The 17,389-nt window shown below is 39.2% G+C and overlaps 2 protein-coding genes across 7 annotated transcripts in view; one reads left to right on the top strand and one right to left on the bottom strand.

The window, feature by feature from the left end:
- Positions 1-6: 6 nt before the first annotated feature.
- LOC139965337 (metallophosphoesterase 1-like) lies at positions 7-9,088 on the top strand. 3 transcript variants are annotated; one of them, XM_071967583.1, is made up of 9 exons: positions 7-146; positions 517-779; positions 2,072-2,180; positions 2,989-3,092; positions 4,058-4,138; positions 4,400-4,601; positions 5,951-6,073; positions 7,000-7,143; positions 8,098-9,088. In XM_071967583.1, exons 1-9 carry the CDS (start codon positions 111-113, stop codon positions 8,263-8,265), a joined length of 1,230 nt encoding a protein of 409 aa, XP_071823684.1. In that variant the 5' UTR covers positions 7-110; the 3' UTR covers positions 8,266-9,088. The 3 variants fall into 3 exon arrangements, with proteins under 3 accessions (XP_071823684.1, XP_071823685.1, XP_071823686.1); XM_071967584.1 differs by having other exon boundaries at positions 26-184; XM_071967585.1 differs by having other exon boundaries at positions 32-248.
- Positions 9,089-10,460: 1,372 nt separating this feature from the next.
- LOC139965330 (alpha-amylase 4N-like) overlaps positions 10,461-17,389 on the bottom strand; it is a 37,683-nt gene continuing 30,754 nt past the window's right edge. For 2 of the 4 annotated variants that reach the window (XM_071967577.1, XM_071967576.1), the window contains one exon: positions 10,461-12,519. In XM_071967577.1, the coding sequence (XP_071823678.1) occupies positions 11,300-12,519 (1,220 nt within the window). In that variant the 3' untranslated portion in view covers positions 10,461-11,299. Of the gene's footprint in view, positions 12,520-12,933; positions 13,161-14,292; positions 14,310-14,377; positions 14,637-17,389 lie in introns of those variants that run through there. The other 2 variants (XM_071967575.1, XM_071967578.1) reach the window with 2 other exon arrangements.

The following is a 17,389-nucleotide window of genomic DNA, read 5'->3' as shown; positions in this document are numbered from 1 at the left end:
CTAATTGTTTGTATACAATGCACAGAGGGTGACCGAGGAAGTCGGCCTACCACGACACATCTCACATTGACACGTTATCGGAAGTTGGGTGTTCTGTCAATTTCCTTTTCATGATAGGCCGTCTAACACATTTTTTGTTACAAAGAGTAAGAGTTGACTGGTGTTAGCTGGGTACTGCATTGCGGTAAATTGGAGGAAATAAACTTTATTCTTCGGATATTCATAGAAAGTCGCTGCACTAACATTATGTACGAACCCTAACATTGATAGTAGTTTTGCGATAATAGATCACCTTCACCAAATTTGTAATATCAACAACAGCAAGACCTTTAATATAGATTAAAGTTCTATAATATTATATCACCTTCACCAAATTTGTAATATCAACAGTAGCAATATAGTTTAAAGTGGTTTACAACTGCAGAACATTGTGTTTGTTGTTCTCTGTGGACAAGTACCACTTTGATCATTACTTGAATTAGTTAACCTTGTTGCATATTTTCCTTTTATTTCCAGCCCAGAACCTTCAGCAGGTGGACATTATCAAAGTTTCTAATGAAGACTATCTCATCAATTGGAACAAAACTTTTCTTGTTGGTCAGTTTACTGTTCCTAACTTGTGAGTTTCTCATATACTTCCCGGGTCAACTATCTTGCAGCTGGCCTAAGCTGAAGACAGGGAAACAGAGTTCGACTATTGAACCTCTCCACGTCATCTTTTTAGCTGATACTCACCTCTTAGGACAAAGATTTGGACACTGGTTTGACAAACTTAGAAGGTAAATGTTCTGAGGTGCAAATAACTAAGTACTGTTAACATTCAAGAAACTTTTTGCTTGTAGTACTAATTATGAAATTATACAAAGTAGAAGGTATGTTACTTGTACTGTTTTTAATACCTTTTATTAAGCTGGAATTTCTTTGTTTCCCATTGTTATTTTCTTTTTCCCACATCCTGTTTTTGCAATATATATGGGTGATGAACTCAACTGTTTCTGATTTATATACATCCTGCTGTTATTCTGGTTAAGACTCAGGTGTTGTACCTAAATTATTTCTCAAAGAGAAGTAATACTGTAAGCCAAAATTGCTTATTTACTGCATAAAGCTTTTACCAGTAAATGGGTAAATGTCAGAGGGCCTGTCGTTTCGATCCTAGCAGGATCTACTTCAGAGGCTTACTGAAATGAAATAAGTACACATTAAGAGACACATACAGGTAGACAGTTACATTAGACAAATGAACAATAAATAGAGCAAAAATAGACATAACAAAAGGAGAGGTAAGATGAAAGTAAAGAGTACTGAGAGGATTAAGGGCTATGGAGATAAACTTTGAAGGGTGTAACAATGGAAGGTTATTTTTTTCTTCACAGTTCTCTTTTCCTGTTTACCGGGATTTCGAGTCTCCATTTTATATTGTTTAGTACTTACACCCTGACCAGTGAAGGCTCAGCATAGTTTGGTTAATTCACTAAATTGTCTCATATTTAAGGAACTAATTGTACATACACCTTCCTCCATTCCTGTACTCTTTGGGTCATCATAAATGGATTGCATACACTCAGTTGATTTCATGCAGTGCTAGGTTTTTTTCTGGTTAAAATTAATATCTGAGTATAATTATGAGAATTATATTACATAACCAATGCATTTCAATTTGGTTCTGCTAGACATATCTCAGTATATCAAACTCATTTGGAGTGTTACAACCTCGAGTAAATTCTAGAAGATAGAAATTTATGGTACGTTTTAGCATGTTCAAATTTGAAGAGATTACAGGTGACATTTAAGATATCTGATTTATGTGTCCAGTTCTGTCAAATGCATTATAACTTCTTTCCCCCTCACAGAGAATGGTGTGTCCAGTTCTGTCAACTGGGTTATAATTAACTTCTTTCCCCCTCACAGAGAATGGTGTGTCCAGTTATGTCTAATGGATTATAATTAACTTCTTGCCCCTCACAGAGAATGGTGTGTCCAGTTCTGTCAAAACTTCTTTCCCCCTCACAGAGAATGGTGTGTCCAGTTCTGTTAAATGGGTTATAATTAACTTCTTTCCCCCTCTCAGAGAATGGCAGATGCAAAGATCCTTCCAGACAGCCATGAGCCTATTCCATCCAGATGCTGTCTTCATTTTGGGTGACATTGCAGATGAAGGAAAATGGGAAGATGAAGAGGTAAAGAAAAACCAGAAAAAAGTGTCTGAAGTCTACAAGTCAACACCGGGTTCTGAATCCTGAGTTGAAATCTAAAAACTTGAAGAATTAACCATTTTGGAATTTTAATTCCATATTGTTTTCATATTTAAATAGATATCAGTAAAGTTGTAACTATTTCTCGGTAATTTTTTACACTCACAGTCTCAATAGTTGACTAGCTGCAGAGAGGTAAACATACTCAAGGGATGGAAATGTTTTACACATATTCTGATAAGTGATAACTTTGAAAACATCATGTATCAAAACTCATCTAAATGTCATAATGTTGCGTGAACTTTCGATTCCAGCCTTGCAGATTTTACGATGATGATCTAAAGTCTTTTTTGTGCACCCTGTGTGCGCTATACGTATGCAGACCCTTGTTGCTATCACATTCATATATCTGTCTAGCTTCTTAACATAGTCTTTTCTCTTTACTAGGGATTGAGAAAGATGGGTGGGGGCTTTGGTTATAGAGGGCAAGGAAGGATAGGTTCATAGATTCAAAAATAGTTTAACATAGTCACATTATTACTACATACAATCTGTAACAATTCAAGGATGTATTAGTGCAAGAGACAGGAACAGTGAGACATTACTTGATGTTTCAATAGTACAAGATATATTATATTCCATATGTGCTTTTGTGAGCCTGGTACTGTACATGCCACTTTACATATATGCATAGTATTAACAGCTCCCAAGCTAGTAATATTTGTATATTTTTATCTCAAGATCAGGAACTGAACAGAAGGGAAAATTTCTAAAATAATTCTTTATTTTATAGCAATTCCTGTCAACTACGACTAGATTTCGGAGGATATTTGCTGTTCCCGATTACACAGAGCTCTATGTAGTGGCCGGTAACCATGACATTGGTTTTCATGATTAGTGAGTAATATCACAATGGGATCAATGATTTTTTTTAAATGTATGTGTCTTATTTAACTCGTAAAATTCAAGCTTTCCAGATTTAATTTTGAGTTCAGAAAAGGAGGTAGGACCATTGGGTGGAGGTTTGAGCATTTAAACAATCATTCTTAAGTGAAATAGACCATACATTTCCATCTTGTACATGTATGATAGTGGAATGTCTAAATGAGGTTTGTTCTCTAGTAGGAAAAGGTGATGTAATATTTGATGATATGTAGATAATAATATGAAGTAATATTTTTTGCTATTTTATTAAACTCAAACGCTATTCTGTACTTGGTGACTGGTGAGTTATTTTTCGGAGGTTTTCAGTGAGGTTGAAACATTTGCAAATTGTGTCTGATTACTTAGCCTGGCCTGAGATTACTCTCCCATTCTGAGAGGTTGATCTTGGAATTAGTAAATGTCTTTTTACTGTATATACAGTTAAAATACTACATCTCTCAGGGATATCATTGAATGTAGCAGAAATTATGTACATATATATTGTCATAATGTTTCATGGAATAATTGATTCCAGTATCTCATTGCAGAATGCTATGCAAAAAATTATCATATTGCTATATAAGGGCAAAGATGTATAGCAGTTTGTTTGTTGTACACAAGAACCGTAGTAATTTATAATTTACACATTCTCTTACACAGGCTCTCTAGTGGACAAGCAGTTTGCGAACAGTTTTGTTTTATTTTGTAATTTATAAGAGAAAAAAATCAGAGCTTTCATAACTGCTATGCAAAATTTGAACACTAAAATCATCTTTGTGTTTGGTCAGACAGCACTGGTACTGTATGTTCAGTATTTGTCAGTCTTTGGATCACTTTGATTAGATTTAATTCAATTTGAAACAATTTGATTCGGTTTAATTTGATTTTATTCCATTTGACTAAATTCAAATAACGTTTGTGTATTCTCACTTTCCCAGCGTTCACAGATCGAGACTTTTTCGCTTTCAGAAGCACTTTGACCTCGCAGCTGTCAAGGTGATCAGCAAAAATAATATTGTGTGAGTGTAATCTTCTTTGGCCTTTGAGCACTGGTTCAGGCAGATCCAAATAAATTACCTTGTTCATAACTAAACTTTGAAATTTAAAATAAACATTTCACTATATTTGGATCTTTGAAAGAATGAAAAAAAATTGTGGTATAAATGACAGAGTGGTTTGTAGTGTATCATTTGCTTAAAGAAATGTAAATATATATATATATATACTTTAGATCTGCTTTCATTTCTAATTGTTCCCCCCCCCCCCCCCCCCCATTGCAGTTTCATCTTAATGAACAGTATGGCCTTCCATGGAGATGGCTGCAGCATGTGCTCTGAAGCATACAAACAGCTACGGCAGGTGTCAGAACAGTTGAACTGTACAAGGCACCAATCAGTGACAGGACGACAGGACAACACAAAGGACAGAAATAAATGCGATCGATATGAGAAATTACCCAGCACAAAGCCTATTGTTTTGCAGGTATATTTAACCTCATTTTTTTTTTTTTTTGCAGCAACCTCTGTGAAATTTTGCAGGATTTGATTCTTTATGATGAAATGTTGAAAATGAAACCTGCCTACTGTATGTCTGACATAAAAGTTTAAATTACAAAAAAACAAAACTGATCTGATGATAATTTTACGATTATTTGTGATATTTAATGGCATCTTCATATTTTGCTATTGTTGCATCCATTCTATATATTACAATGTCTTGTTGTCAAAGTTTTTTATCATCATCATCATCATCATCATCATCATCATCATCATCATCATCATCATCATCATCATCATCATCATCATCATCATCATCATCATCATCATCATCATCATCATCATCATCATCATCATCATCATCATCATCATCATCATCATCATCATCATCATCATCATCATCATCATCATCATCACCATCACCATCACCATCACCATCACCATCACCATCACCATCACCATCACCATCACCATCACCATCACCATCACCATCATCATCATCATCATCATCATCATCATCATCATCATCATCATCATCATCATCATCATCATCATCATCATTTTTGTTCTTGTTGCTATTCATGCAAAATAGTTTTAATTCCTTTTCCCATACATGAAACACTTTATTTCCTGATTTGAGAATATTGTTGATGCTGTAAAGGTGATGAATGTCAACAAGCACCATATTTAGCATGGTAGCTGAGATATCACCATCTGGATTGTGTTTCGATATCAAAACACATCTGGGAGCAAAACAATTATCTGAGGTCCAACAAATCCGTCCAAAGCCATATGTGCTTGAGCCCAAGTTTGGTACTTTGCTCTTTTTACCTGATCTACAACTATATAAAGGCTATAGAGCAGGGTTGTCCAACCTTTTGCAGAGGAGGGCCACATGGAATGATTATGATGAAGGAGGGGGCCGCATGAACCCTACGCTCGATTTTTTGCCTGAAGCCCAAGGCAACAAAATGTGAGCACTCTGCACGGAGCTCACTGATTTATTTTCCTTCCTGATAAAACAGATGAATAAAGTTCAGCCGACCCCCCCCCCCTCCTCTGCTGAGAGAGTGGCACACAAACTGACCTGTATGCAGTTTTTTGGACCCACATGGTTCGAATGATTGATATATAGCTTCAAATTGTTATCAATAAATCTGCTCACTAAAATTTCGCACCGTAGAGAATCTCTGGCGGGCCGGACGCAATCCTGTGGCAGGCCGGACTGTGGCCCGCGGGCCGTAGGTTGGACAACCCTGCTATAGAGTGACAACTATTTCTGTCACTCTTCTCATGACCTGAGCCATATTTTATCTTTATTTTTTCCGACTGCAGCACTTCCCGTTGTACAGAGAATCGGATACCATCTGCGAAGGACCCGATGCTCCACCAGAAGCTGAAAAATCTATCCAGCACCAAGTCAGGAAGGATGTGCTTTCAAAGGAGGCTTCAGATATGGTCAGATTGATAGAATTGCCTTTCTCTTCAGTAGGGTGGTGTGTTGTTACGCTGGCCTCATGCCCCTACGGTATATCTCTTACTACTCAAATCAAAGTGTAAAGAATATGTACCATGTATTGGCTGGTACAAATACTTGCTATCAGGATCCTTACACAACAATGATGGTATCACATTAGGAACGTATCCTATGTTCCAAGTATCTAGATATTTTGGAAACTAGTAGTGGAAGCATTGAAGAAAGTACTATATATTTAGAATTGTTGTTTTTTTGGTAGCTTTTTATTTCTTTAATGGTTGGGAATATAGACCTTCATATTGACTAGAAAATGCAGCATTTATTATAGATGAAAAGCATGCTGTAAAATTAGTCAATGTATAGGAAACCATCATATTCAAGAAAATTGCAATTTCTAATATCCTTTGTTATGTGGTAGAATAACACAAAACGAAGCATCTAGGTGTCACTAACCTACAGATACTGAGGTGATAGCCACACCCCCATTTTCCCCTACTCTCAACCCTAATAACATGGGCATGTCCCTGAATCAATGTTTTCATAAATGAACATATTTTGATTTTTAACTATGCATATTGATATTTAAGTGTCAAATTAGGTCATGGTGATGCAAACTTAAGCATTCATTGTTATGTAAATATAGTTATGTGATTTACTTTCCTCTTTAGGGAAATTTAGGTTTTGTATCATATTTGATTTTCTTAGTCACATTCTTAAATACAACTTATTAACAAATATTAATGTATTACTATTTTTTATCACTTAGTACTATCTATTATTACCTCTTTTGTAATATTATCATTTTTCATGATGCATATTATTCATTACTATTGTTATTCATATTTTGTATGACTGTTCTGTACAAAGTTGCTGATTATTTTCTTTCTTGTTTGTAATTTCTCAACAGCAACTCTCTTTACTGCAACCTCGTATGATTTTGAGCGGACACACTCATCATGCCTGTTACGTGGTCCACTCTCAGGGCCGCACACCAGAGATTAGTGTTCCTTCCTTCAGCTGGAGAAACAGAAATAATCCAAGCTTTATTCTAGTGAGTTGTGTTACGTAATTGCTACTGAAACCATTATTACTGGCTTTTTTCTCTACGGGGATGCAATAACTTTTTAAGTAGGGTAACCATATTTCTGTGGTTGAAAAGTGGGACTAAACATCTTGGGGGAGTTAAGAACAAGACATTAAATACATGGTTACGATCTAACAATGCGCAATATTTTCAGTTGTTATTGATAGTTTCATATATATACACTTAAACATGAAATATTGCAACATGGTCTCTGTGGTTGTATATATCAAACCTATACAAAATGCAAATTACCAGCAGGTGAATTTCTAACACACGGCAGGAGGTGCAATAGGTATAACTGTGTGTTTAAAACATGTTTGCCTGACGATATGTTACACATTTCTTGTACAAGAAAGAGCAATTTTTACTCCATGGAGGCTTGAGGTGTCTACCAACACAAGAATTTCTGATCAAATTCACTGACCATTAAGAAACTCACAACTAAAGTATGAATGTTTCCCGGAAGGTAATGAAGGTACTGAAGAACTTAGCATGCATAGACTCTGGATGTGTGACCTGATTAATTCACTTTGGCTTCGGCGTTATAGTCATTGCTGACTTTGCAATCCCCGGTCCCCCCCCCCTCCCTCACAATTTTGCAAGGTTGGTAAGAGTGAGTCACAGTCTTTGCTTTCGGAAAACCAAAAAGGAATTTTAACTGACCACAATCACCTGCAGCAAGGTTCAGAGCTCCTTATTTCAGTCTGTCACCTGAAACAACATCATAAATAATTTATTGACCTTTTTTCACAACAACTTCTGTAGTTAATTGTAAGATGTATTGCATATTTCTCTCAGCCCTTTAGTAAAATTTTTGTGTTATATTTCCCTTTGAAATTGCATGCATTCTTCATTTAATTACTGTTTTAAATTTTCTTTATACTTATGGAGGGTCATCATTTTATTTTGGTTTTATTTCAGGCCACCATCACTGAAGACGATTTTTTGTGGGAGAAATGCTTCCTTCCAGAAGAATCCACAGTGAAGTTCCTCTATGTAATCGGTGGGGCTATTGTGATTCTCTGGCTTGTAAGGGAGACTTATCAATATTGCATGTTTACAAAGGCAAAACGTACTAAATACCCCTAACGAGGAGACAAAACCTAACCATCATCTCTAAAAGCTAGGATAGATTGGTAAGGAAGTTGTCTTGAAAGTGAAGGGAAGATATTTTTGTTAATGTCGCTTATGTATTCAGTACTGAAACAGACTACTCATTTATTATTTATTATAATAAAGTGTGATGGCATGGATGAATGGTAGCTATAATGTGTAGAGATGTCATTGGAGTAGAAGTGGCTAAACAATTTACAGCTGCAGTTCTAGCTGTTTTGCACCATATCTTTATGGTTACATGAAATATGGCTCTCTGATAATGGTAATTATATTGAGTGCATCGGGGGTGGGGTGGAGGTGGGGTTGGACCGGATTGGATTGGATTGGAAGGATAAAGGGTTGAGGAATCAAAAGGGTAAGGATGATATGTAGTATGGTTTAGTATGAATATTGCATTTTTTAGGGAAGTTCAATACTATTTAGGTATCCTATATGCCTACCTAGCAGTCTATTATTCACGTATATAATCATGCTAAAATTTATTTGTTCCCTTTTGTGCCATTAGCCGTTGTTACCATGGAAACTAATATTCCTTGTATGCTAGCAATAAAATGCATCAATCGTTATCGATTTTACCAATATAAACACAATGTTACCATTGCAGTTGTCTTTAAAAAGATGAAAATAATACTTTTTTTTAACATAGTTCATAAAATTCACATGATGCTCATTTTTACCCAATTTGACTTCAGGTCAAAATCAATGAGTCCTGATTTGTTTGTATTTTCATAGTGTTACATTTTGTAATACTGTCAAGAATGTGTAATTTGTAAATACAGAACATCAATTTACAACATCCTTCTGTCCCTTTTTGATTCCTTGCCAATAGCATTTGGACCCCTGTGTGATGGTGATGTGTTTGTGTGACTATGTGTGTACTTGCATGTATGTATTCGATTTCTTGGCTTGTGAACATAATTACTCAACACACTAAAGATAGACAAACTTTTTACTTGGTATGAGGGTACAACAATCCCTAGTGTTCTCTATCAATGTTTGACTGTCATCTGAGGTCACCAAATGTCCGAAAGCCTTGCTTACATGATAAATGCCAAAATAATGTTTGAATTGTTTTATTGAGGTCAAAGGTCATGCATTTAAAGTGGGAAAGGTTCATTCGTTCAGAGAGATTGAGATAAGCGAGTTAGTACAAGGGGAACAGAGGGAAGGAAGAGTGGATTCGTCGAGTGGGGGGGGGGGCAGGAGGAGAAGAGGATGGTTGGAAGGTAACCTAAGTGCCATGCTAATAACTTCTGCTTGTTTCCACCTGTGCTGTCACTAGGGCCCATAAATCCTCATCTCTTGAGGTCCATTGATTTGGTCACCTTTGTCGCAATCACGATATTGATCATCTCAGTCACCCACCGTCACCCAAACAGCTGTCTTTTTCCTGGTCCTGGTTAATTTACACCAATACTCCACCCACCCTCACACACACTAATAAGTAAAAGTTGTCCATGCTTTGATTCTAATCAGGGAACGTTGTCACATTTGAAGAAAAGTCCCCCATGAACAAGGGCGTAGGAACCGGGGGGCTGGGGCCCCCCAGTGAAAAATGTTGAGGGGCGGAAGTATCATTCCGCCCCCCCCCCCCCGCTTCGCAAGTCTGAAAACCCCTTTTTCATTTCGAAATGAGAAAAAAATCTTATTTGGAGCACCAAATTGCATCTAAGGCCAGGTGAAAATACAAAATTAAGTTTACAAAATGGAGTGGGTATTGAAGTGTGCTATATTGCACCAAATTGCATCTGAGGCCACCTGGAAATGCAAAAAAAAACCAAAGGGGAGGGGGACACCCCCTCCCCTTAGACCCCTCCCCCAGGCCGGCCATCAGTCTTCAGCCCCACCACTCAAAAGGACCTTCCTACGCCACTGCCCATGATAGAGCCTAGTTAGAAAAAATTGAACAACTTGAGCCTAATTTCTCAACCCCAGACTCCTTTACATCGGCGAGACTGTAACCGTGTGTTTATGACGATGTTTATGTCAGGAGGTTTACCCCGATTTGCCTTGGAATCGGAATAGACACTACGTATGATCAGGTTAAAGCTGGTTGGCAGGTAGTCGTCATTCAGTGTCAGCTATTCAGTGTTTCAGACGTAGGTGGATTACAATTAATTATTGATAGAATATAATAAATGGATAATAATTCATCTTTCATGATTGACTGGTCTGTTGCCATCATGTATTTATCAAAATCTATGATTGATGCTGACAAATAGAATAAATAGATAATCTCTATCATGAGAGCATATATTTTTTGACAAAGCTTTTAATATCACATGTCAGTTAATACAACCTACATTGTGCTGAGTAATGGTGTGTCGACATTGGTGACGGAGATAAATGACCGAACGAAAAATATAATTTAAAATATAATATGTTTATTCCAAGATAGACCAACTAACATATGTGAATAACGTATCATAATCAAGGCTGAACAGGGACCCTGATACAGGCTCGAGATTGTGTGTCGGAGATAGAGGGGGGTTGGGGGGGGGGTACTCGTGCTGGAAGGTCAATGTTCAATTGAATAGAAAGAGGCGCAACACCACGACCACTCAAAAATCATTGCCCTGAATTATTGGGGCATATCCATTACCCCTTCCCCACCCGACACCATAATGTTAATTCACTTACGCTGTGTGTAATTAAATGTGTGAGTGAAATCGTTACGATACATATGCCTACATTATAAGCTATACATACTTATTAACTGCCCACCTTCTGGATTCAAATGTAAAACACAACGTCTGTCTTGCCTCTATCACGCTCTGTTAGGCCCTAAAACTGAGCTCTAACACAGGGCCCTCAAAAAGTAACTTAAGTCCTAACCTAGCTTAGTACCAAAATCTACCATTTCCAGAGAACTTGATCTAAAAGTGATGAGAATGCTGTCTTGCTGACAAAATTTTTTACATTTTCAATTTTTTTCCCTCCAGTTTTGTATAACTAACAAACATGTTAACAAGAATTGTCTTGTCGTGTGTCTATCCTGCCATTGTAACTAATGAACTACCAACGAGGCGAAAATTGATAAACAAACGACTGTACAGGAGACTACTCCTGTGGCCACTCCACCTGTAACAGTTGCGTCAGTATGGATCGCAACCATTGGATTGTCATCATCATATCTAATAATAAATTCCGCATAACCATATTCATCTACTGCGATAGTCGGTCCCGTACATTTTCCCTCGTCATCTATCTCCCCCATTATGACGTCACAATAGTCTCCTTCCGGTAAACCAGTCATTAACGTTGTGTCAAGGTCCTCGTCGGCTTCGTTGTTAATTGCAAGGAAACCTTTTTCTCCGCGTCCAAAGGCGATTTGGTTATTTCCATTATCCCACCAATTCGTAACTGGTGAGTCACCGACGACGTTACGAAAAGTCACCATCTTTTTGATCACGGGCCATCTATGTTCACAGATCCAGCCATTGACACATTGTTCGCTGTCGTCGGTAACAGGAGTTAGTATTCGTCCCGATAAATCAGTCGGCGGACCGTCGTCCGAAGTAGCAAATTGATAACTCGACATGAGTCGAACGGCTCCGTACGGCCACGCTAACATAAATGCATTAGCCATACGGTAGTCACGCGCATCCTTGTAGGTCACCTGATCTTCCTTGTCACCTCCTCTTTGATTATCGTGGTTGTCAAGGAAAGCCAGCGCCTTTCCACTGGGAAGAAGCGTCCATGGACCTGACGCTCCTAACGTCTCGAGATCACTGAAGGGAATCTCCCTCCGAACAGCCTCGGCAACGAAAGGACCGTAATTGAATTCCGTTACTCGACCGAGATCCGTGTACTCGGTAGCTCTGACTGGGTCTCCACCCTTATCGATTACTTCGTGAACGATAAAGGCTCTACTTCCAGCATCGAAGTAATCTGTGCTTAGGTCGTGTAGCCTACCGTAGATATTCCCCAAATCTTCAGGCCACATATGCTTAGCGGCATCAAATCGAAATCCGGCGACACCAGTATCGATCATATAGTTGAGATATTCTGAAATCTTACCACGGACTCGTTCTTCGTGTTGGGCGAGATCTTTCAATGCGAGTAAATTACAGTCACGTAATTGGTTCACACTGGACGTATTTTCGATATTGTAATCGGTTGTGTTACAAAGTCCGTAATAAGCGCTGAAATCTTCCTCTGTGTATGGAACAGTCGGGTAATATAAATTACCAGGGTCGTATGGTATTCCTCCTACAGATTCTCCACCTGGGTAAAAAAGAACAATACACCACGCATAAGATTTTCTAATATAGATTAGAACGAAAATAAATGTTCTATAGTATTCAGACCTGGTGAGTTGGGCTGGGAGGAAGGGGTTCAATGGCTAGGCTACAGCCCGAAGCCCGGGCTCAATAGATAATAAAAGTAACGTATCTTCATTCTCATAAGGAAACATTGAACTTCAAAAAGTGCCTTGGTGGCAAATTGTTCCAGCAGCTGCCTGACCTGGATCTTGACACCCTCGATGGTAGTTCCCGATTCTTATATGCATTATAAGTGATTATGCCCACGTCATACTTTAGTCTGCTTTTTCATGTTTAAGAGGCGAGATTACGTTATGAGAAGCCCAAATCACTTGATTCAGTTAAGCGACTAACAGATGTAACAACAACTCCTTACCAAAGAATGCCATGTGGTTTACGACAGCGTCCATGTAGATTCTCACATTGGCGTTATTACATCTATGCACCATGTCCCTGAATGCATTGTCGTCACCACTTCGGCTAGTCAAATTGTACCCGACTACTTGGTAGCGCTCCCACCATGGTCGGAAAGGATCAGATATAATGGCGTGGTCGTTCGGTGGAGATACCTGTACCCCTCCGAATCCGTTTGGACCTAGGTAACTTTGTATATGATAAAAGAAACGAGAAGAGAGTTAAAGGACCTGACACTTCGATCAGCAAGATCTTCTTCAGATAGCTTCTGGGTAACTGATCAAGTAAAAAAACATCTCCCCCTCTTTGAGAGGCAAACCACAAAGTCACTTTAAAACTTTCCGATAAAATGAACCCTCTGTACACTCTGCATCAAACATTCCAGTATTTAAATGTTATTTCTCCATACGGGCACTTTTGTAATTAAGTTTTCATTTAAGGTAGCAACAAATGGAAATCTTTTTATTTACATTTTTTCAACAAAAGGGCTCTTTCATAGAATGGAAAAGAGTACTTCTTAGCAGAAGGGGGAACTTGATATTTTAACGGGGACCCCATACCCCCTTTGATTGATAGGAAACAGTTTCAATGACACCAAAGCAGAAATCCCCCTCCCCCCCCCTCATTTATAAGATCCTTGGTTTATCTCTGGCCCTCCAGTAAAGGTTCAGTTCCCTGCCTAAATTATGAAGTATATTTGCACCATTTTATGATTTAACTTTTTTTTCTGTGGGGTGGTGCAGGGGGAAGACACTCAGGCGCGTAGCCAGGAATTTGCCAAGGGAGGGGCGAAACTGTAGATTCGGCATTGCAAACTATCTAAGCGTAGCGCCACCATGTTTGGCGCGAAGCGTACAAGAAAATTTTGGCTGAAAATGCCTCCCAGATCGCTAGAAAAGGCACATCCCAGACCTTGTAAGTTGCATCTTAGCATTTTCTCTTTAGAAAATACTAGCGATATCATAAAAACATTTAAAATATATATATATATGCTCAAGGGGGGCGGCTGCCCCCCTTCGCCCCCCCCCCCCCTTGGCTACGCGCCTGAAGACACCCGTACATGGGACTCGACTTCAATGACCCCACGACATTCGACGCATACAAAGTTTTACTCTCACATGGAATATGCAATGCGCAACAGAGGACGTGCTTCTGAAGGTCCATGGTACATTGTCTGAAATGGGTCAAACTGTTAAGAACCATGCACCGTATGGACCTCGCGTATTGTACTTCACTGCCCCATCGACCATTCATAATAAAAATTATTTGAAGCGATGGTTTGACTTTTAACTATTTAGACCATTTATAAAGTTAGTCTTACCTTTCACATTCTTGAGCAACGTCAGACCTTATTTGAAGCGAGGGTTTGACTTCTAACTACTTAGACCACTTAAAGTTAGTCTTACCTTTCACATTCTTGAGCAATGTCAGACCAGGTCCAGCAAAACATGTGAACCATGGTTTGTCTGTCAACAGCCATGTTGGTATCAAACTGTGAGTAGGCAGCCGAAAGGAATACAATTATTAAAACAATTGGGTTCATCATGATGGAGAAACTCGGTAGGCCTATATGCGTTACGCGGGGTGGTATTTCAGAAGACGTTTTACTATATATAGGTACACGGCTGGATAGATCAATACATTACATCACAGGCTACGTGATGATAGAGTTTTGTTCATAGAGAGGCCTTTCTATTTATGTACAAGTTAGTGCAAACTGTGGAAGGTGCCTGGTTTACGATTTAGTTCAAAGTTCGTTGTTGCTATCTAGCTACCGTAATCAGAAGTTAGGTAACTCTTGAAACAAAAACAAACTTTGTTAGTCAGTGTAGTTGATTTTTTTTTATAGCCTATTCGTCTTAAAAGTGCTTTTCTCTTTAAATAACAGAATTTAATTGTGGCAATTTTTGGAGGAATTTGTAGGTTGGTGGGAGGCCCATAGGCTATAGTGGAATATTGCGGGGGTGAAGGTGGGAGGGCGTGGAGACGAATGAACCAATCAATCAAGTTATATAGCAGGAACGGGAGGGCGGAGATAGTGATTTACTTATAATATATAGCATAGGCTTAACAATTACATTCAAATTAGTAAAGTTGCAATGTTGCTTGAGATCAAAGCAAAGAAGAGAACTGATCACGCTAACCAGGTCAAACTCCCCAAAAAGCGAAAAAAGAAGGCTCGGCGTCGTTCAAGGAAATCAGCATGCCCCCCCCCCCCTCCCTCCCTAATTAGTCACATAGCCTGTCTTGTGTAAATCATGCAGAATTTTTTTTTTTAAAGAAAAGAATAACCATTGTATTTCGTTTTGTATAGTGTATGTGCCAATTTCCTCTTGTCGCTATAGAAGTGGCTAGTTTCGTCCGAGGCGCCAAATGCGTTGATTGTTTAAAGTCCCCCCCCCCCGACCCACCCCAGTTGGATCACTGAGCCTCTCAGTGGCGTTCACAGGATTTCAAAGGTGGGATGGGTGTTCTAAATGTCCTCCAATTGATGATGGTATAGGGGCATCGACCTTTAAGGAAGGACCAGAGCTGGATCAAGGATTTTAGAAAGCACGGGATTGGTCATCGGTCGGTAAAGCAGACCCCCATTTTGTGTTGCAGGGGGAGTCACGAGGACCTCCCGGCCAAAGCCTAAAATTAAATGTCAAATGGTGCATTCTGTGGCATGTTTGAATTATGACGTTGGTCTATAACTAGGTATAAAAGCAAGGTCGTGCTAATAAATACTATTGAATTGTAAACAAATCCCCGAATGACGGTTCCTTTCTCCAAACAGACGTTGGTGGTGGGGCACCCCTGCCACCCCCGTTTGAGCATGCAACTGATGGACCCATCCTCCCATCTCCCCACCAACACGGGCCGAGCAAAAGAGGAGACAGAATGAAGAGATGTGAGGAATAAGAGAGTGACATTACATGTCTGATATTTATTGATGGACAAATAATATTAAAGATATTAGAAGATACACATAAACCTTGCAAAATCCATGATGTATATCGATTTAGAAACATTAATTCAATAAATGAAACAAAAACAAATAGATGTTAGTCTTTTAAAATACAAAAATAAGTTTAATCATCCATAAGTCCACCAGATTCCAGTAAAAAGCTATTAAAACCCCAAATACACATTCCTCATTGAATATATTTTCAGAAGTGTAGACATGAAAGATATAGGTCTAAAAGATTGTTGAAAATATGTACATAAATATTAAAGAGTTACTAGATGCCAGGAAAAAATGTTAAGTACTTTTGCCGTTGTTTACATCAATATATTCATTTGAAATATGTCAATGCAATCATTTCGACAATTTACGATGGGCAAAATTGTTGTGATTTGTTTGAAGGATACACAAACCAAACCATCACCATTGGGCTAGACAATTGTCATGAACAACTCACCCTACCCCATCTCTCATATCCTCATGGTACTCCCCCTCCCCCATCTCCTCATCGTACTCCCCCTCCCTCATCTTCTCATCATACTACCTCATCGTACTCCCCCTCCCCATCTCTTCCCCCTTGCACATCTCCTCATCGTACTCCCCCATCTCCAAATCGTACTCCCCTCGCCCATCTCCTAATCGTACCCCCTCCCCAATCTCCTCTTTGTAACCCCTCCCCCATATCCGCATCGTACTCCCCCTCCCCCATCTCCTCATCAACTTCCCCCTCCCCATCTCCTCATCAACTTCCCCCTTGCCCATATCCTCATCCTACTCACCCTCCCCCATCTCCTTGTTGTACTCCCCTCCCCCATCTCCTCATCATACTACCCTTCTTCCCTCTCCTCATCGTACTCCCCTCTCCCCTCTCTTCATCATACTCCCCCTCCCCCATCTTCTCATTTTACTCCTCCTCCCCATCTCTTCATCGTTCTCCCCCTCCCCATCTCCTCATCAACTTCCCGCTCCCCCATCTCCTCATCATACTACCCATCCTCATCGTACTACCCCTCCCCCCATCTCCCCTAGTACTCCCCTCTCCTCATCTTACTCCCCTCTCCCACCTCCTCATCGTACTCCCCCATCTCTTCATCATACTCCCCCTCCCCCATCTCTTCATCGTACTCCCCCTCCCCATCTCCTCATCAACGTCCCCCTCCCCCATCTCCACGTTGTACCCTCCACAGATAGGAGACACAGTCTATACACGATAGAGATAACTGTCTTCAACCACTTCCCCAAAATGTTAAAATCATATTTAATTCCATCACACTCTAGGTGAGGAATTGATCAAATCTGAATGGCTTTTGGAGTGAAATCATTCCACTCCTTGACTCAACTACATTCAGTCTGCTTTTTGTCGCATGAGACAAAATCACAAAATTTGTACAGAAAAACTGTATGCATATGACAAGGAAAAACAGGTTTGGCTCAAGGTGAAAACCGACAAATGTTGATGTTTGGGAGATAC

The sequence above is a fragment of the Apostichopus japonicus genome, chromosome 3, assembly GCF_037975245.1.
Source record: "Apostichopus japonicus isolate 1M-3 chromosome 3, ASM3797524v1, whole genome shotgun sequence".
In the NCBI taxonomy this organism is placed as follows: Eukaryota; Metazoa; Echinodermata; class Holothuroidea; order Aspidochirotida; family Stichopodidae; genus Apostichopus; species Apostichopus japonicus.
The sequence above is the reverse complement of the archived record's forward strand: the minus strand, read 5'-3'. Positions and strand labels throughout refer to the sequence as shown.